General features: G+C 41.0%; 1 protein-coding gene across 1 annotated transcript in view; it reads right to left on the bottom strand.

Moving 5' to 3' along the window:
• ITFG1 (integrin alpha FG-GAP repeat containing 1) overlaps positions 1–22019 on the bottom strand; it is a 136768-nt gene that overhangs the window by 49931 nt on the left and 64818 nt on the right. Inside the window, exons 11-12 of the mRNA XM_066636751.1 lie at positions 6991–7141; positions 3996–4104 (exon numbers count right to left, since the gene is read on the bottom strand). Of these exons, the coding sequence (XP_066492848.1) occupies positions 3996–4104; positions 6991–7141 (260 nt within the window). The remainder of the gene's footprint in view (positions 1–3995; positions 4105–6990; positions 7142–22019) is intronic.

Below are 22019 nucleotides of genomic sequence, written 5' to 3'. Positions count from 1 at the left end.
CAAAACGAGGCTTAATGCCCTCATAAAAATGAATATAAAATTAAAATGGATGCTAAAAATAGAGCTTTGTGCACTTTTCTCATTATGTTTATTTTTCAACTCATGAATTAATACTCATTTTATTATCATCATAATATGTACCCATCCTTCCTCTAAAAAGCTAAGGGTGACCTACATGAGGTTATCCCATTTTAACATCATAATAGCTCTGTGAAACAGACTATTAGCTCCATGAAACAGAGATTGTGACATACCAATGATGACGAGGAAGCCCAATCCTGAGCTGCCTGGGGCATGCAGCTGCAGCGGCGCCGAGAACGGCTGCCACCGCAATCTGTGCACCTCAGGCTGCTGCAGGCAGCGGTAAGGGAAGCAGCCCCGCAGTGGGGCTACTCGCTTTACTACCGACCAAAAGGTTGGTGGTAAAGGCATTCGTGTAGGGTGCCGAGCCCTACACGGACGGACAAGAACTGGTGGAGCTGAGCTCCATTGGACCCACCTCCTTCCTCCCCGCTCCCTCCCCCTGGCACACCTCCTGCCTGCCCTCTCTCCCCCCTCCCTGCCCCCAATTACCATGCTTGGCGGTCCATGAGACTGCAGAGCAGCAGAGGACGGGCGCCCGCCTGGCACTAGCCCAGCGTGCTAGCCCAGCACTGGGCTAGCACGGGTGCTGGCCTGGAGATAAGCCTCGCAGATGTACCTTTCGGCACATTTGCGACAGTGCACTCTGGCGGAAAGCTGGAGCGCAGAGTTCAGGATTAGGCTCCTTGTGAGTTCCATGGCCCAAGCTTCTCAAGTGAAGTTCAACTCTTATTACACTGCTCTTAAACTTTCTATAAAACAACTTTTTAAATGTTAAACACACTGGCCCACGTTACCAGTTTTTCTGCTTCAATGTTTTGCTAGTGTCTAAATCTCCTTTGTCAATTGGTGAAAGCTCTTTACAAACAGCAGAACCTAATCCACCATGTAAAAGTAAAAAAGAATCTGGATTCAAGGAGCACTCAATGTAATACAAGAAACAAACTGAACCAGGCCATGTGGACTGCACTGGACAAATGCCTGAAAATCTTGGGTGAAATTCCAGCTTAACCACTGACAACCTCTCAGTCTCAGTCTCTCATGATAAAAATGACCATTGCCCTTTGCAGATTAGGGATAAGTGCAGGATAAGTGCAACATGGACACTGTCATTTGCTTTAAAGTGCTTTAAGGCAAGTTTGGAAAAAGTATGCTGACCAACACAACCAACACAAAATGGGCTCCATTTGCAGCTCATTTTGTTGTTCCTAAACACAGAAATACCAAAGCAGCAACAGTTTGGGGGGTAAGGAGAGATAGCCAATGCCTGAGCAAATAGCTTACTGACCATGGAAAATGAAGAAAAAAAACTTGCTGTCAGCAGGCTACAAATTAATGTCTCATTTACTTTTTTCCCCATCCCTGCCTCTTAATACCATCACAAACATCTGTTCTTGAAAGCATTTCATCTTTGTGCCAAGACTTAAAGCTGGTTCAGCCATGTAGCATACTGTGATTAAGCAGCCAATTCCTTAATAACCTAGTGCCAAAGCCAGGCATCTTTGAACGAGCTTTGCCCTCTACAAAACTGCTCTTTTTAAAGTAATTGGTAGGTTTACAATTTTAGTTGCAAGGAACACGAACGTCACTGTAGGCAGAAACAATGAAAAATAAAGGGACATTTCAGGAAATGCACAAACCATTATTCTGGGTTTAAAAAAAGACTTTCCAAGCTTGCATAGCAACTTAAATATGATATTCAGGTCACCTTTTACCCAGTAGCTATCTAGAAGAAAGGAAAGCTGTGTTTAACTGAACAATTTTATTACATACTCTACTGAATTAAATGATCTTGTGTATATTAGACTGCATACACTCAATGAATTATTTTTCCCCAGTCAAGTGATGTGAACTAATGTAATGGTAAAATGGGTTCGATGAATGAGGCTGAAAGCACTTAAACGAAAGCACTGCTGAAGCTAAGCAGGTGCAGAGCTGATCAGTGCTTAGATGGAAAAACAATGGGAGCTCCAACAGGACACACTGAACTTTCTAAAGGAAGACTGAGATGCACATGTGTAACAAACAGGAACTCTTCTCCGTACAAAGTTAAGATCTGCTCTGGATACACTCCCCACTGTTACCCAGGGCAGGGGCTTTTCAATATATTATTGGATGCTTCCTTCCCATCCCTAATCCCTCTTCATAGCTGTTGAACTTCGTAGCACATGCCACAGATTACATTTTGGTATACTTATCTATAAATAAGTATAACCCAACTGTGTTCATAAGGTTCAAACTGTTTGGGTTGGCTTACAAAACATATCTGTTTCAGCAGGGAGATAATGTGCAAAGGATGCTCAGGCACCAAGACTTAGTACAAGAATAATGGTGGTGCAAACACAGGATGCAATCCTATTCATACTTACCTGGAAGTAGCCCCATTGACTATAACGGGACTTCTTAGTAGATGACTATAACGGGACTTCTTAGTAGACGTGCATAGGATTGGGCTTACAGTGTTCCTATAATCATCTGTGAAATGCTGAAGCGATTGCTTCTAAAGTTTTCCCATGTCTTTCATAAATTCAGTTTTACAAATGATTTTATGCTCAAAATTTGCTTAGTTGCTTAAAAAAAGTCTTGACTGAGTTTAACCTTTAGGTAGCCTACATGCACTATGAATCTTGCTCTTCAGAGTCTCAAGATCAGAATGCCTGGATCACCAGGCCTCATCAGAATGCCTGGTGATCCAGAGTGTGCATCTTAATTTATTGAACCAACTGTGCACTGGCACTGCCATCATCTGTGTACTCAGAAGCAGCAAGTAGTAGATGGTATTGAAGTTAATTCTCCATAGCCCTGATTAAAAGCAACTCAACTCCTGGGCGTCGGATAAAAGCTGCTGAAAACATGATTTCATTTTCGTTTACCTTGCATATTTCCCCAACCTGATTAAAAGTGAAAAGTTTCTTCAGTTCATTTTTTCAACAATTCTTATTGCCTGCAGACAGCTGTACATTTCTCTCTCTCTCTCCCTCTCTCTCTCTCTCACACACACACACACACACAACTACATCTCTTACATACATTTTCTACTGTAAATGTTTATAAAAGTCTAGACAGAAAAATTCAAGATAAGCACACACAGCCACTTGAAAAAGTAAAATTACACAAAGCTAAGAAACTTTATACCAGTGGTTCTCAAACATTTTAGAGGCCCTAGGGCAGAGGTTCCCAAACTGGCTGGTCTCAACCCACCAGGAAGGGAATCCCCATCTCTGCCTGCCCCTTAAAGAGTGGGGAGGAGTGAAGGCAGTAATGTGATTGCCAGGATCATGCTGCAGCTGGGAACAAAAGGGTTTTTTTCAACTTACTAGATTGCTGCACCAGCTTCCCAGAATGTGTGAGTGGAGCCCGCAGATGCCTCCACAAGTTTCCCCAAGCCTCAGAATGACAACAAAAAGTGATCACAACCCACTTCCGATTTGGTGAACACAAACCAAAAGTGAGTTGCAATCGTCGTGGGTTGTGATCGCTATTGTCCTGGCAGAATCAGGACTGGAATCCTGGACTGACAGGACTGACAAATGGGGTCAAAGTTACCAAGGGAGTACCAAGGAAGAAAGAGGAGCAGCTTCATGTTGGATCTGAATGGGAAACAATTCAAAGTCGTGCTTTGTTCATCTGAGCCACTAGGCAATTTCTGTACCGGAGCAATGCAAATTTGAATGACTGAATATATAAACTGGCTAATAAAACATCATGTTAAAACAAAAACAGGTATCTTGGATTATATAATTAAATGGATTTCCTAAACCAGGCTCTCCCGCAACACTGCTAACATTTTTGCCTTTTCTGCATCACTACCACAGTGCGATATCTTTCTCCTGCTATTCTTAGTCTTGGCATGCAAAAAAGTAGTACCATTTTTAGCCAGTGATTTTTAAATGTTTTCCTAGTGACCCACTTACCAATGACTTTGACAAAATAGGCATCTGCTTCAAAGTTATTTTTTAATGCATGGATGACAAGCTCTTGCTTAATATCATCTCTGCTGAGAACAATTATATCCAAGATTCCCTAAGGAACAAAGGGGGGAAAAACAGCATAAGTTAACAATAAACCAGTATCTGACTAGGGCTAGCACAACATCAATAACAATTCAGAAAAAACACTTTGCAACACAATTTGTTCCCAAAGGCTGTATCTTTGGAAAAATTGTCCTCACTAAAACCACTGGAATCAATGAGGCATTTTAGATGTGGCTAGCTTAAGTCCTATAATTTCAATGGAATTCAGGAATCCAAACTTTATTAAGATACAACCTAAAGAGACTCCAAATGTCTTAGATTTAAAAGCTAAGGCCAGAGCTGACCATATGGAGGCCTGTGGGTCAGATCTCACTTGTGAACAATATCTCCGACCCACATTTTAATCAGGTTATCATCAATGTTTAGCCACAGTTTCACTTATAAGGAAAGTAAAGTTGTTTTCAAAAGTTAGGAGTAGGATATTTAGCATTTTAATATCATCTTTTTCTTTTGTCTTCATATGCAGTGCCCTGGTCATGGCCACATTCATGCATACTGTTAACTGAAACGCTCTACCTTTGAGGTGACACCTGTAAAATGGGTTGGATTAAGCTGCAGTATACACTGCTGGTTCCTAGATCATATTCTGAGAATGGAGTGACCTTCAGGAATGCCAAGGCTGACTATATATATTCTGAATTATTAAAACTACATATACCAAGGAAATTGTTCAAATTTAGCCAGGATCTTTCTATTCCGGGGAGGGAAGCAATCCTTTTACAGTGTTAGAAATTTCAAATTGTAATTTTTTTTTTCAAATTCATCAAGATACTGGAACCAAGATGGGACAAGGGGGCTGCACAGTCTTACTTTTAGATTGGGATGGGAAAAAATAACCAAATCTGGTTACACTTCTATTACTTGATGACAATGGTACACTCCTCCTTTACACAAAGAGCAGCACAGTCCAAAGAAAGAAACACATGCCGGAATCCTACTAGTTTTTGGTCTCCCAAGCACAAAAATATATCCACAGACAAACTGAAAGCTATTTTATACCAGTTTAACTGCCAAAGCATCCACCAAAGAATTATAGTCTGATGATGGAGATGCTGATAATTCTGTTAGAGATTAGAAGGTTCCACTCATGGCACTATATTTCTCAGAACTCCCTGGGCAAGATGAACATTCATTAAACCAGTATAAACCTATGGCAGGCCTACACTCCAAGCAACACACTGTATTTTTTATATTCTCAATTTGCCTATTTTCTTGCTGCAAGTTAAATGGTGACAAACAGGCAATATATGAAACTTATGACCACATGATAAACTTTTCACCCATGTGAATTCCTTTTAAACTCAGTTTTGTACCACCCTAGACAGCAGGCATCTGTTTAAGCATGAATTGATGTATTCCGGGCAATGCCATTCTGTAAGTCATTATGTTTAAACAGGAAACATGTCAGTTTTATGACTCCTCTGCAACAGGAACACTGCTGTGCTAAGCAGATATCAGGTTTGCATTTAACAATGCTTCAAAAGTGTCAAACTTCACCTCCAGATATTGAGGAGCAGGAAAACATTTTGAATGACTTATTTGGCAGAACGTGCAGCAAAAAATGTGGAGCTGTACTTTTCATCCTTGGAACTTTCAAGGAAACATACAGCCCTGGGGAAAAAGGGGGCATAAGAAATTACACCTCCAAAAAGGGGGCTCAGAAAATGGGCAGAGGGGGTATGAAGCTGAGCCAGAAGAAATTTGGCACTGAAAGGAGGGAGCAGAAAGAGGGGGAGAATTATGCTAAAATTTAATAATTTATGTTAACCGAGGTCAGCATTCAGATTTTATAGAAATACGTGGGAGGATTAGAGCTCCAAGCCGTTACATTGGGTGCATCCCGGTATCTGCTGGGGTTCCGTTCCTGAAACCCCCCCACGGTTAACTGAAACTGCAGATAACTGGAGATGTCCCTAACTCTCTGCAGATGAGTTGGGGGGGGGGGTTCCCACGGAGCAGATCTGTGGTTAACTGAAACTGCAAATATGGGGCCCACCCTGTAATACTGATTTAAAATTTAGCAGACATGAAGTCAACAACTCCCCTTTCCAGCTGACCTTCTCCAGCAACTGGTGCAACTTCTTAATGTATATTCCATTTACCTATCATGGCTCAAGCATCTTTGGTACATCCCTAAAACTAGGCTTATCATCCAACTGAAGACATCCAAGTTTATTAATTATATGACTTCTAGTTTATTAAATTTGCAGGTGGGTAAAAACAGTGCTGAAGCAAGAAGTAAACTTATTTTGTTTTTAGATGATGCACATGTGTCAAAGCAGGCATAATCTTGGATATGGCATTTTCATTAGTTGAAGTAGTAAACCTAGTTAATAATAGAAACACAGGGAGCTGCTTTACTCAGAGTCAGATCATTGGTCCACACAGCTCAGAATTGTCTACAGTGACTGGCAGCTGTTCTTCAGGGTTTCAGACAGGAATCCTTTTGTGCCCCACTGGAGATTTGTGGAAAAAGGTTGCTGCTTCTCACCTTTAGCAATAAGAATTCCAGCAGGGTTGCTGGATTCAGTATTTAGCACAATCTTGTCAATATGCTTATACTTGGGCCTTAAAAGTTCATTTCCTCCCTTCAGTCCCCTGAAACAAACCACCCTCCCTCCACCACAGATACACACTTACATTAACTAGACCTATCCAGAGTATTAGAAGCGAAGTGTGATTATTCTTCACAAATCTCAACACCTCTCCTTTCAGTTTTAAATCACTTGTTTTCATTGACTCATTTGTTTTCATTATGTGCCACAGATTGTCTGGTCAAAATACTGCAAAGTGCTAGTTTGGAACAAAACCTCAAATAAGAACGGGCAGGTGGAAATTAAGGTGGTAAGCAAACAGCAAAGAGAGCTGAACTCACGTCTTCATAAATGTCAAAGAAGGTTGCCACCACCGCCTCTTTGATTTGATTTAGATCCGAGAGATCCCAGTAGACCTTAAACATACGGCGTACGCTCTTGCAGCTCAAGTTATTGCATGGGACATTCTCTAATAGGAACACTTGCTGGTTGCTGGAAAAGGAGAAAAGAAACAGGTCTCAGTCTTTGGTTTGCGTTTCCTTCCTTCCTCACAGTAAGGCCAACTGTGGGCTGAAACCTACATGGTTTTTAAAACAAAATTCTTTAGGTCACCTGACATTTGTTACTCAAAAAGAGTTTGAGATACATACACCCACAAAAAAATTTCAGTTCTCTGCTTGACTTTATTGCAGCATGCAACTTTAACAGATTTACAAAGAATTTATCAATACCCCTTCATTTGATAAAGATATTATATGAAGTTGGTGGGAACAAAAATCGTTGCTGTTATTCTTCCCCCAACCTGCCATTGCTTATGCCAGTATGTAAAGTGCACCAATTGAGGACACTAAATAAATGACTAAATTATAACTTTAAACATATCTGCATTTAAGTTTTGTGAATTCATACTGTTAGCCCCCTGCAGTCTCAATTTTTACCTATGACAAATACAACTTACATCCTATGTCCTACATGGAAGAAGACAGGGGTTCCAGTTTGCCACTGTCACTCTTAGGCTGCAATCCTAACCACACTTTCCTGAGAGTAAGTACCATTGAACAAAATAGGACTTACTTCTGAGTAGATCTGGTTAGGATTACGCCCTTAGCCATTGTTTAGGAACTACTGAATTAAGACAGAAGGAAGGGAAGAGTGTTATGTAGACTCAGTATACTTTTAGGTGCAGGTTCAAAAAAGGCATGGAGAGGAAGAAGATTCCTAGGAGGGGACTGGACTTTACAGAAGACATGGGGCAGATGCTGAAAGTGACACAGCTAATTGTCCAGTTATACCTCCATAACATGATGCTTACCATGACATCACACAGCAAGTTCCCTAAACACCGCTCTACCTTTTCATGAACCTTGGTAGGAATGGGGGAAAGTATGGAGCGATGACACCCTATCACTTTCACTTCTCGGTATTACAGAAATCAAGGAAGAATGAAAACACAGGGATGCTGTTTTCAGTGGCAACCTGTTTTGCCAGTAAAGCATAATCCCATCCCCACCTCTTTAGAGTTGATTATTCAAAAAGATACCAAGCAAGTCAGTCAAGCATTCAGTCCAACCAATAAAGTTGAAAGCTATTTTGTGGGTGTTTTTTTGTGTTGTCATGTGTTGGAGAGAATAAAACCTACACATACACAGAATGTTTTGATCTTACCAAGTGATTTATGTTGTATTCTAAGCTTTGTTCCTAGCCTGCCATGCAAAAACTTCAAAATGTATGAATCAAGCTACCTCCCCCAATTCTACATTCTAATGAAGCTTTTCATTACCATCACAAAATGATTATTTGTAAAATATATTTCATGAATATTTACATATTTACACCCTGCATGAGTCACAACTATCACTATAATGGATCTCCAATATCTCATACTCCGACTCAGTTAAATATCAAAATGCACTATTTACTAGCTTACTGCAATTTCTTCAATATGCATCCTCTTAATGCCGTGTCACTTAGTTGGGACAAAAGGTGATCTGCTGCGGGATGATAGTTGTCTAGGATTTTCCTTATCTTCTTGATTCATTCCTTTACAAGTGCCACTTGATATTTTTGCAGATAAAAATCACTTCAAATGATTTTTTCTACCTCTGACTAAGTATGGCACAACAACATGCCATTTTAACACTAGAATGTACTTTAACATTTTTCAGAGATAATATGTAAAATGATCAACTATAAATAGTAGGAAATGCAAACATTTACCTGGCATATTTACCAACATTCCCTCCAAAGAGCTTAGTATGACAACCAAGGGATTATCCCATTTTATCCTCATACCAACCTGATGAGACGGTGAGAAATTCCATCTGGATCAGACAATGATGGTTAGTCATAACTAACCATCAAGGAAATTAAAACAATAAATTGTGACTTAACAGCCCAATCCTATCCACATTTACCTGTGAGTAAGCCCCACTGACTGTAATGGGGTTTACTTTTGAGTAGACATGCATAGGATTGGGCTCTGCGGCTGCAATCCTACACACACTTACCAAGGGGAGGGGGGAAGAATCTCAAACGCAGTGGGGTTTACTTCTCAGTAGACATGCACACTGTAACTTATGTCCCATTAATTTCAATAGGGCTTAGTCCTGATTAACTATCTATCTTTGGATAGAAGTCAGAATCTTGAAGCAAGATAAAGGCTGACCATTTTGTAAGGCATAAATTGTTATCAATTTCACAGATTATATAATAATTCACATTCACCCCCATGGGGGGGAATGTAAATGAGGGGTCAAGGTGGTCATGAAATACATGTAGTCTAGTAAGTCTATGACATGCACCTTGCATTTCATATCCTTCCCGCTCCAGAGTGTGTGCATGCATGCATGCAAGTTTGTATGTCGCTAGCTAAGCACAACTCCTTCCCCTCAAAGCATGGTGCATACACTTGCAGGCTACCATTCAGCAGATCTACAGCAAAAACATTCATTACTGAAATTAACAGTTCCTTTCAGGCAAGTAGGATACTAAAGTATACTACTGAGCATCTGTGTCTTTTCTGAGTATCAATAATAGTGGTTGCAATTTTCTTCAAAACCCCCCCCCCCCCGGCACCAGTATGTCACATTCACAGAATTTCTTACTAGTGAATGCATTAGGTTGCTGGAAAACTTTCAGGATGTTTGAAGATTTTTTTTCAAACCAAAAACAAAAGTCAACTGCCTATTTTGGATCAAAGCACACAGCTGGAAAGTGCAGCAATACACTGGACCTATTCTGTGGTTTGACTGTTACGTTCCAAGCAAATTACTGTCAAAAAAACCTCCCACCTTCTCACAAACTTGGAAACTGACATGGGGATATATGAAGCTTCACTGCACAGAATCAAAAGTAACTGCTTCATTTCCAGCTGTGACTGGCAGCAGCTCTCCTCGGTCTTACTCAGGCATCTCACCCAAATTGACATGGTCATTAGGAGGAACGTCAGTGTCAGGTATGAGGATAGACAAGCTCAGCCCACATACTACAACTATTAGCTCTTTCTCAGCTACTTTCAGAGATAGGTTAGAATGTAGTTAGTGAGTGACCATAAGGAACTTCAGGAAACCACAGCCCCGAATGGCACATTAGTGAGGAATGTAGTTCACACAAATTTTTGGTTTCTTCAGACAGATAGCGTAGCTGCAGCAGTGTTTCGAAATGGCGTCTGTAAGTGATGTACGTTACAAGCAGCGTGTTGTCATTGAATTTCTCACTGCGGAGAAAGAAACTGTTGGGAACATTCACAAACGTTTGTGTACAGTTTATGGAGAATCTGCAGTTGACAGAAGTACGGTTAGTCGCTGGGCACAGAGGGTGAGGCCATTAGAAGGCGGTTCGGCAGAGCTCCAAGATTTGCAGCATTCGGGGCGGCCATCTACTTCTGCCACACCTGACAAGACGCAGCTTGCTGATGTGCTCATTCGCGAGGACCGACGCATAACGACTAGGCAGTTGGCGCTGAAGCTGTCAATCAGCAAAGGAAGTGTGGATGCAATCATCCATGCTCTTGATTACTCAAAAGTGTGTGCACGATGGGTTCCGCGCTGTCTTACGGTGGACCACAAATCTCTCAGAAAAAACATTTCTTCTGAGTTGCTGAAACGTTTTGAAGATGAGGGGGAAGCATTCTTGTCCAGGATTGTGACAGGTGATGAAACCTGGGTTCACCATTTTGAGCCCGAAACAAAACGACAGTCGATGGAATGGCGTCATCCTCAATCTCCACAGAAGAAAAAATTCAAAGCAACTGCTTCCGCCAGTAAGGTCATGATCACTGTGTTTTGGGACTGTGAGGGCGTCATACTCATTGATGTGATGCCAAGAGGCAGCACCATTAATTCTGAAGCTTATGTGAAGACATTAACCAAACTCAAGAAGCGCTTCCAGTGATTTCGGCACCATAACAACCCAGGTGAATGTTTGATTCAACATGATAACGCTTGGCCTCACACACGTTTTAGGACTTCGGAACACATCACTAAACCGGGCTGGACTGTGTTACCCCATCCACCCTACAGCCCTGACCTAGCTCCCTCAGACTTCCACTTGTTTGGGCCATTAAAGGATGCCATTCGCGGAAGACATTTTGAGGATGACGAAGAGGTGATTCGCACTGTGCAGAAATGGCTTCGTGACCAGAACAAGGAGTGGTACCGACAGGGCATACATGCCCTTGTGTCTCGCTGGAGGAAGGCCATAGAACTGGACGGAGATTACGTGGAAAAATAGGGAGTGTAGAAGAAACATCATTCTTTCTTGTGTGCAAGTTTCATTGTGTTCAATAAATAATTGTAGAAGAAAAAAAATGTGGTGCATTACTTTCTGGGCGACCCTCGTAGAAGGCTCCTGAACATTGCCAGGAACAATGGCAAGTTGCAGAAATAAATCTAAGACTAAGCATCAAGGCTGAACGCTATATTCACATGATAAAATGCTGAGTTAGGCTAATATTTTCAGTCAATTTCAAAACAATTAACATGAGATACTGAGATATACTTGAGCAATACAAAAGCAAGAGTGAAGGTGTTTTGATTCAGGGCTGAGGGATCTATCTATCCCTCTCAGGTGCTACCCACCTCTTCCCCTTTCCTTTGAAAGAGAAAGGAACAACAGCCCCACTGGCATAAATCGAACTTTCCCACACAAGGATGGACTAGAGAGTGAGACAAAAGGTATTATCTCCATGGAACCTCTCTAGTGGGACCCAGTAGAATCTCTCTGCTTTCAGTGTATGTAGAAAACTGATTGTATGGCAGTTGTTAATTTTTGCTATTCCCCTCCCTACAAGCCTCAGCTGCTAGATGTTCATTCTACTAGCGGTTAGCTCATTCTGCTGCATGTGCAGATCCAATCTGAGGCTCAGCAGAAATTTACTGATCCATTTAGTTAATGAGATGGAATCAGTTTTAATGAACAACCACTAACTGGAAACCAAACAAAGAAAAAAGCTATACTACTTTTAATTTTTCAATTTTAAAGTTCCAACCAAATGATCAAGTACACAAAAAATTAACGTAACTGAACCTGATTTTTTAAAAATCCTCAATAAATTGACATGTTCCACAGATTCACTTATTGATCTCAAAATATATAAGATAACACACATCTCAAGACATTAAGTAAAATTATAACTCTACAAATTTAAACTAAAACAAATCAAACCATCCTTCACTAAATGTGTATGGCGATCAACCTATGAATTAAACTACTTTAACACATTCATTTTATATGTGTTTTACCTTAACTCTTAATTTCCAATAATATACCTAGTGCAGTTACAGAACTGGATGCAAATGTGTCCTGCTGCTCACAGGAGGAGTCTTTCCATGAGCAAAATGCCACTTCTGAATCCAATCCATAATGCTGCATTTCTGCTGCTGTGCCTTCCAGAGAAAGAGACAAGCTTGAAGAATGTTTGCTCTATGCTCCCATTCTCCTTTCCTCTCTAGAGAGTTCCTCCTTTTCCTTTATCGTGACATCATTAACCATGATGTTGCATTACATGGGAAGTGATGCAAAAATTCAAACCACGGGTTTAATGAGAGAACCACTGTTTGCACTACTACTCAGGTAGCGTTAAACAATGTTTAAATGTTGAAAATGGAAGGGAGGAATTGTTCCAGAGAGGAGGAAGAGTACATGCCATCAGGATGGGCCCACATTTGCAAACTAGAGTTTGGAAAGAGTGGGTGTTACCTTTGCAACAGATCGAAGAGAGAAAACTATTGTTTTATTCATGCCATGGACACACATGGGCACACACACACTTCAACCTACTCTTTTTTCTCTGTTAGTTCACCTAGAAAATGTTAAAAGTATGCCAACCACCTTAAACCACATTATAAACATCTCTTCCATACACTGCCTGAGAATTAATCTGTCTCTCACACACAAAACTTTGAACCCATTTTTGAAAATGATGGTAAAAGCATATAATTGAGTCACTTCTGTGTCATGGGGTCGTTTTATACATCAGTGTGGCCTTAGATGAATAAAAAGCTGCATGTCCCCTTTTAATTCTACTCTGTTACAGATCCTAGCAATTAAGAAGTAGGCCTCCTGGACCAGTAGCGCAGTCTCAAGTCAAAGGTTTGCCAAAAAGCTCTTATCACTTAATCACAGTAATCAATCACTAAAATTAGATATGTAGTTACTAGTATTAAAAGCTGGAAGGGAAAGAATTAAATGGTTTGATTCAATTCATGAGGTTTCCTTAGCAACTGGCTTGATATTTCTTTCTTTCCCCCTCTTAACTTAATTGTTGCAATTTCTTTGTGACTCACTCAATATGGCTCATATAAATCTAATGAATAATTTGAAACAAAGAGAATATTTACTTCACTACAGAGAACACTCCTTATCAAGTTAAAAGGGGAAGGGGGGAACCTCCATTCCTAAAAGGCAACAATTACTTCTTTTGTAAAAATGTTCCAATATAGGCCACAATGCTAACCAACTTTCCAGCACTGACATAAGGACAATGCAACACCGAGGTAAGGGAACAAACACTGCCTTACCATGAGGAGGCCTCCATGACTGCCCTCCAACTGCAGTATGCAGCACATGCCCCACTGGCACAGCTATGCCAGTACTGGAAAGTTGGTTAGGATTGCGCCCATAGTCTGACGCTTCTCCTGCCTTGTACATCATCAGAAGGTGTCTTGATCTACATTCCTTCCTTTGCTTAAGTGAGGCAGGCAAGTGATACAAGGCAGGGTCCTCGCAGTGGTGGCACTCACTTTTTATTTGTCACCTATATATTTGCACCACCTTCCCTCCTTCCGTGTTCTTGTAACCTCATAATAGCCTGTGAAATGGGTCAGTATCTCACCGCCTAACCTAATGTCAGCCAGCTTCATGGCTGAGCAGGGATTTCAAACTCGGGTCTTTTCTGATCCAACATTCTAACTCAGGGGTTCCCAAAGTGTGTGTCATGACCCCTTAGGCACAGTCACAAGGGAGCTGCAGGATGTCCCCAGTGGCCCCCTCCTACCTGTTCCCCCAGGCGCAGCCATCTTGGACCTCACAAAATCTTGCAAGATCCAAGATGGTGGTGCCTGGCTGAAGTGGAAAGAAGAGGCTGCGGGGATATCATGACCCAGGTAAGTTTGGGAACCACTGCTCTAATCACTGCATCTCGCTGGATACATTTCCTAGCAGAACCAGCTGGTTTTTTCCTTTACTAGCTTTCAGTTGGCAGAAAAATTGGATGTTTTCTTCTGCTCTGTGCATGCGCAGTACTTTGCAATGCTTTCAGCCTGTTGCTGTTCTAGTTTAGCTTCTTAGGAATGCTTTTAGGGTTTAATGTTTTATTCATGTTCAATCATTTTTAATTGTGCACTGCATTAAGTCCCAATTGGCAGAGAACATAGTTTATTATCTATTTCAAGCATTTATAAACTAAGAACCCACAGTGATTTCTGTGGGGAAAGCCTAATTCTTTAGGAAGGTATTGATAATTTTGGGGGGTAATTTGCATGCACTCTTGCATACATGAAATAATAAATTCTTACTACTACACTTTGATGGCTTGATCCCAGACCAGAGAGTGACAGCTGTTCAAACAAGCTTGTTTAGTGAGGTCAGCAACTGTCCAAAGGGGATGGTTTCTACAGTTGTGGCTTCTCCTTCGAGCGGGGAGAATACTGCAAGCCTCTGCACCATATACCTGTGCAAGGCCATTGTTAGGAAACCAAAGGGTGACTGACAGCTGTCAGTGTACAGTTTTGGAAATTTAAACAGCAGAAGAACTGAAGAAGGAATGTGGAAGATGCAGAAGACAGAGACAACGTCTGCATAATGTTAGATGGCATAAAATGGTCAAAAGACATGTGCAGCTTCCTTTCCTTTCCAAAAAACTTTAAGCCTTTAGTTTCATTGTTAACACAGGTCCAGTGCAGACATTAGCCATAGTTAAGAAATTGGGGTACTTGGCAAGTTCCTCTGCTCACTCGTGTTTTCAGAGTGAACTATCGTTAGCACTATGGCTGGATGTGTGTGTTTCTGTAAATTGATTTGACTGTTATTGGAAACTATATTGGAGCCAACAATGGTTAGTAAAAATTCTGTATGTGTAAACACTAACCATGGTTAACTCTGAAAATGAAAGGTGGGGGAATTTGCAAGCAAAAGCAAAGACAGAAGAATCCCTTGGGGCACATTCATTATTCTAACCATGATTAGCAGACAGCATGAATAATCTACATCAGGCCTGTCTAACTCTTTTTGGAGGCAGGAAACAGTTGTGAAGAAAAGACTCTTTTGTGAACTGAGAAGCAGACACTGAAATGGGTGTTTTGGTGCCAACATCAGAATTGCTCATGTAGGAATTATCTACTTTGAAGCAACAAATAAGCCAGCTGGCTGCTGTTGAAAATTTAAGACCAAAATGCAGGTCAGGCTGCTATGAAACAATGATGAGACTCCGCTGAGCAGAATAGCAACATCTAGCCTCACAAAACCATCTGTTTGATTTGAAGACTGGACGCTTGCTTCCAAGCAATGAAATAACATTAGTTAATTGCATCATTAAGTTATTTTATACAACCACTTCCTGCGCTAAACAACTTGTTTCTTAAACCCACCACTAAACAATGCAGCTGAAGGAATTTGGCTTCTCATCTTCCAAACATCAAATGTTTTTCTTCCTCCTGATACATTGCAATAATAAAGAAAAAAATTGAACAGATGGGCAGCCCAATCCTGAGCGGCCCAGCGCCCAGGGTTGCAGAGTGACTGAAAATGGCTGCCACTGCATCCTGAATGCATCCTGGTCAGTGCCGGCAGCTCCTTGGAAGAAGGGGACTTTTGTCCCCTTTCCCCAGGTAAGGCAAGTAGCCCCACAATGGGGATCCAAGAGTCGGCGTAGAATCAAGAGCCTCTGTGTTGGGCTGGTGGCCCAAACTGGAGGCTCAGGATCCACTGGAGCGAAGCTCCTGGTCCTGCCTCCCTCCCGCCCCATTCCCTCACCCCGGCATGCCTCCTCGCCACCCTCTCTCTGCCTCCCCTTGCCCTGGAACACCTCTGCCCCGCTGCCAGGCAGTTCACGTGACCGCGGAGCAGCGGAACAGTGGTGGTTCACTGCTGCTAGCCCAGCACTGGACAGTGCTGAGCTAGCACTGGTGCTGGGGGCCACAGACATTTGTGACAGTGTGTGCCAGCGTTAACTGGCACTAAATCTCTTTGGGCCTTAAATTTCTTGTGCCAATGTTGGCAATTTCAAAACACATTTTCCAAAAGCACGAATGAAGAATCCTGCATTATTCCCTAGGTGGCATCACAACCATAAGAACAAAAGTTAATCCTTATTCAACATCAAAATTATGTTCCAAATGTACATCCAAATGGTTCATACATATATTAAAAAGGGTATTTGGCAGCAAACATTTTCAGAGAAGAGATGGGATGAACTTTTTCCTACTCATCCTTGTTGCATAAGCAGCTGGGCTCCAAAACATGTGACAAAACCTTAATAGAGTGATAGTCTGACTTAGATCACCTATATGCGACCAATATCCTGATAATCACATAAACCATTGGTTTTGTATTGCAGTTGTTAACTACTGCCAATATATTTCCTCCAAAATGGCATGCTAAGTGTTTCATGTTAAGAGCCTCCCCAGCCAATTATCAACTCAGATTTTACAAGAATTTATAAATATTTATAACCACCTTTGGCAGTTCAGTTGCTGTTAGGGGAAATCTGATTTTATTTTTAAACAGCCTCTCTTTTTGAGAGAAGCATATATCCTTATGTATCTTTTACTCCAGAAGAAAGAGAGCAATTTGGTTATTGGAATTTGAATTCTAAATAATAAGGCCATAACAAAACATAAAATACTTTAAATGTAAGGGAGAAAAACCATGGCAGACTACTAGAATGCCTAATACTCCTGAGAGCTTCTGGTCTGAATGTTTTTCAGCTTGAGCCAGATGTGTGCTGCTTCCAAATTTTAGGGAACAACCATCACTTGCCAGCATCCATTAAATACAGAGCTTTCTCATGCATTACTTATACAGTATATAATTATTTCTTCTGCTCTAGTGCAACATTCTTGATTTGTTAAAGCCACTTTTGTTTTCTATTGCTGTTCGGAAGACATGCCCTCCCTCAAAAGACCGCATCTTCGTTCTATATCCTTCCTGCTATCTTTCTTCTTCTTTTCCTGCATTTTAAAACGAGGTGACATCTCAGTGAAATTATCTTCAATTAAGCAGCTGTGTACAATTACTCCTTAAAGTCAGGACAATTTGTCTCCTTGAAAAAATCACTTGCTTTCTTGAAAGCTTTTAACTTGAGCTGAAAGTGGGGTATTCATTAATGCACAATTCTTAACAGAACCTTGAAATCATCCAGAATTAAGGAAAATGTTCCACATTTCTTCATCATGTGCAGAGTAATAGTTCCTCGTTTTTGGGACACTGGGCATGTCGTCTCTGATTATAGTAATCAGTAAACTCTTTCACAGCTTGCTTTCTAAACCAGAAAAGGGTCGCATCATAAACATGACAGCAACATGCACACACGTACACACGCACTCTATGGTTTGAAAGAAAACACACTGTTCAAAAAGCTACACTGGCAACTTGGAAATGAATGCCATACATATTTACACACCTGGAATGAAGGGCTCAAAGCACAAAGGTTGCTAATCAAAGCCTAACATCTTTCTAACACCACAGGGGTTTATACCAAGGGAGAAAATGCATCCTAACACAAATTCTTACAGCACAATCCAACGCACGTCTAGACAAAAGTAAGCGCCACTGCATTCAATTGGCCTACTCCAGGAAAGCATGTCTTAGCCTTAGCATGATTGTAGCCTTAGGGCCTGATCCAGACCGGTTTGCACCACCTCAGCACCACTGTGCGGTGTTGCAAACGTGCTGTGAGGCATGCCTCTGACGCTTACTGGCTTGGCCAACAGGACAGTATGAACATAGTTCGATGTGGACCCTGCAGAATCATATTCTGATGCCTTTGTTTTTGCACCGTTTTAGTTTGTAAAAACAGGTCAATAGAGAACACTATTTATGTGCCACATACAAATATGAGTCACACATTGCCCATGTTGCTTCTTCCGCCTGCAGCAGCTACAGGTCAGCAGGGCCTAACTTGACCTTCACTCTAATGACTGGAGGCAGTCTTAATCACCAAGGTGATGCTCTCTCTCACTGTATACTCATTTATGGTTATTGAACCATTTGGACTCTCAAAGAACAGTGTACACTGTTTGCACTGTATGTATAAGACATTCAAGAAATACAAGAAACTCCATACATACAAGAAACATACATCCATTCAAGAAACTCCAGAAGAGGTTTACAATTCAGGCTTGCTTGGTTAGCGAGGTTGAAAGTGGAACTCTGTCCCCAATGCTACAGGAGGGGACAACTGTCTGAAACCCAAAATATCATTATCCAGTTAGGGGAAAAACTGAGAATGGAAGGAGAAGCTTGACCAAAATATCTGATAGTTCCTAGGTGCATCAAAAGCCAATTTAATATCAATATTGCAATACAGCAAGACAGGCATGTGCATAATTGGGGATGAGCACCATATGGATGCAAGAGGCACATGCATTATAAGCAATGCCAGAATGATAATCTGTCTTGTTGAATTTCCCTGACACACTTTTGTTTGTCTGGGAGCAATATAGCGGGAGTGGGACATTTTAATGTACCCTTCCCTGAGAGGTCACAATCAGATAATTAAAATCTCATACAAAAACATATACATAGGAGATTGTAATGTTCACCACAGTGTCTCTGATCAAGGCGCATCAGGACATAAGAACATAAGAACAGTCCCACTGGATCAGGCCATAGGCCCATCTAGTCCAGCTTCCTGTATCTCACAGTGGCCCACCAAATGCCCCAGGGAGCACACCAGAGACCTCATCCTGGTGCCCTCCCTTGCATTTGGCATTCTGACATAGCCCATTTCTAAAATCAGGAGGTTGCACATTCACATCATGACTTGTAACCCGTAAAGGATAGATTATACAGCATCATGTTCTTTGATCCCAAAGATAATGTGAGCCAGATCTGGCATTTGTTTTTCCTTCAATAATCCCCTTCTCCCTCCTATATAGCCGATAAGTATTTTTAATTTTGGGGGGAGAAAAAGTTTAAAAGTAGCTCGCAGTTCACAGATTGCCAAGGTGAAAACCACAGAAAACAATGTGTGCAATATACATGCAATATCTCTTGAGCATGTATAGATATACTTTGTCTAGATCATCCTTTGTCACTCTTCTCCAAAAGTCTGTCACAGCAGCTAAAGCCCTAGCATCAGCGTGACTGCTGATAATAGACTTATTATGTATTCCTCCTACAAAGCTTCAGTTAATCAGAGCCTCAGCATGTAGGAATTTTAATACTACTATGAAAATCACCTTTTGACACTGTCAGCAACACTTCCTTCTTATTTTATAAAGCTGTGTCATATATAAGACTGAAAATGTTCAGCTTAAGTTTTCATTTTCTAAAACGCTTTAGGTGACCATTAGACCCAAATTCATTTTTTTTAAAGCAAGCTTGCATACTTAAAAGGCTGACTAGAAATATGTCTTTCCACAATAAAGTAGAATAACGAATATTTATGCTCATACATTATAAATAAATCAAGAAGTGCCATTGCTGAGCCCATTCAGCATTTATACTCTGGGCAAAGCACATTGTGGCCCTGCAAGAAAGGTAAGCAACCGATGTTTCATGGATACGGGGCAGGAAGTCACAAATTTATAAAAGAAAATAGAAATTATTCCCAAGTATTCTGCTTTTACATCACACTTCATCTCTGAGAAGATGTACTACTTTGCATTCATAATAATGCACATTCCATATAGAGCTGGGAACTTTCACCCATTTTAACTGGTAGAACAACAACAGGGATTGAAGCGTACATTAATACGAAAGGATGCACTGATGTGCTGCTTCCTTCTGCCTGTGCCACATTTGATGGAAAAGAGATATTTTCTTTCCTGTTCATGTTCAAAGCTAGCAGGGACTTTTCACTTTAAGGTGAAACCACTGAGGTTTTGAGCAATAAAAATCACAGGCAACCTGAAGTGGCAATGCTTAAGTAAGATCAATGTCACTGCACCTAGTACTCAAATGCATACTGGGGGAGGGGGAAGAGATGGAGTAGAATCACTAATGTTAATCCAAATATGTGAGGAGAGAGGCATGCCTTAATGTACACAGGTCCCAGAGCTCCAGAGCTTTGCATGTAAGAAGTAGAACTTTGAACTGAGCCTGAGAGTGAGCAGACTATCAATGTAGTTGGAATAGTACGTGACTTATATGTTCCATCTGACCACTCTTCTTCACAATCAAGGAAGTGGCATTTCAAAATATGCTGGAAGGGTTCATTTCGACTTTCTGGAACAATGTCTATTTTTTCATTCCAGACAGAGCGGATACATTGGATTCCTGAAAGGACTAACATGTTGACACCAATACTAATTTGGGGATAAATGTGGCTGGTTTATCCTAAACACTGCTTATCATGTTGATGCCTGAATGAAAGCACCATTATGATCTGGAAGCTGCTGCTATTATGACTGTAGAGCAGATACTGCTATCAATTTCTCTCCTATCTTTGTGCAGAAATGCATCCCCACATTAGCATAAGTGAAATAATAATGCTGACATTTACTTGCAAGAAGCCTAATTGGAGCCAACCCTTCTACTGCGCAGCAACAGGGCACAGCTGAGAGCTGAATGAAGATAAACCAAATGGCTTTCAACAGCAATCTTTTCATCAGTAAACCATGTCCCCTCCAATAAGTGTTTATGGAGACAGCAAGAATCAAGCTGACACCTAACTGAAGTACAGCAATTTATGAAAAAGGGTCTGCAGCTTGCTTCAGTGAATTAAAGCTGGTTGAACAAACCAACAATTAGCACAGTGGAAGACTGACTTATTGAAACACCAACTGCCTATATACCTATATCTATACCTATACCAATGACAGTAGCATTGTTGGTCTTCAAACATTACATCAAAAGAAAACATTATCTACTTTGTAGTGAACGATCCTTCTCAGATTTCGCAGTGCAGTCTTTAGAACTTAAATGTCACAGTTCAGAAAAACTGCAGAGTGAGCTTGAAAGTCAGGATTAGAGAGGATAGGAAGGATTAAGATGGGGGTGTGTGAGAAAATGGGAAAAAGTCCTATTGTGGCATGGTGGGCATTTTGCTCCCTTTGCACCATCTGAAGACTTCAGTATCCAGGAAGGGAAAATGACACCAGGTTGAAGTATCAGAAGGTGTTCCCCACTCAGATTGATTATTTTAAGCATGCTACCTAAACTTTAAAACATTTCCACTGGTCAATGAAGCACAAGGTGGAGATTTTTACCTGTTTTGTTTCATTATAAAATTCAATGAAGGCAGAACAAGATAACGGCAAGCTAATTTGGGCAATGCTAGCATTAATAGGCTCACTTGTGTCATTTCAGTTCCATGTTGATACATATAAATGAGATGTCCATTACATTTAACATCTAATAAAACAGATTACCCTCTTTGAAGGATGACACCATTTATCTTATCAGTCAATCACCAAAAGTAGGCTTGCAAATAAACTACCAAAAAAATCATTAGCTGCAGAAATGTACAGGTCTGCCCACACATAACTACATCAACACACGTTGCCAGAAAGGAAACAAAAAAGGGAGGAACCAACTGCCATTTTACAGAAACCTCCATGCTTGCCTGCATTTAATTGTTGTTGGCTACCAGTGAATGGTTGTTTGTGTGTCTGAAAAAGAGGGCTTGGGCCCATTGTAGCCAAGAATCTGCTTCCTCCTCAATGCCTGCCCAGGATTTTCAGCACAGAACAGGATTCTACCCTCTACT

The sequence above is a fragment of the Tiliqua scincoides genome, chromosome 9, assembly GCF_035046505.1.
Source record: "Tiliqua scincoides isolate rTilSci1 chromosome 9, rTilSci1.hap2, whole genome shotgun sequence".
In the NCBI taxonomy this organism is placed as follows: domain Eukaryota; kingdom Metazoa; phylum Chordata; class Lepidosauria; order Squamata; family Scincidae; genus Tiliqua; species Tiliqua scincoides.
The sequence above is the reverse complement of the archived record's forward strand: the minus strand, read 5'-3'. Positions and strand labels throughout refer to the sequence as shown.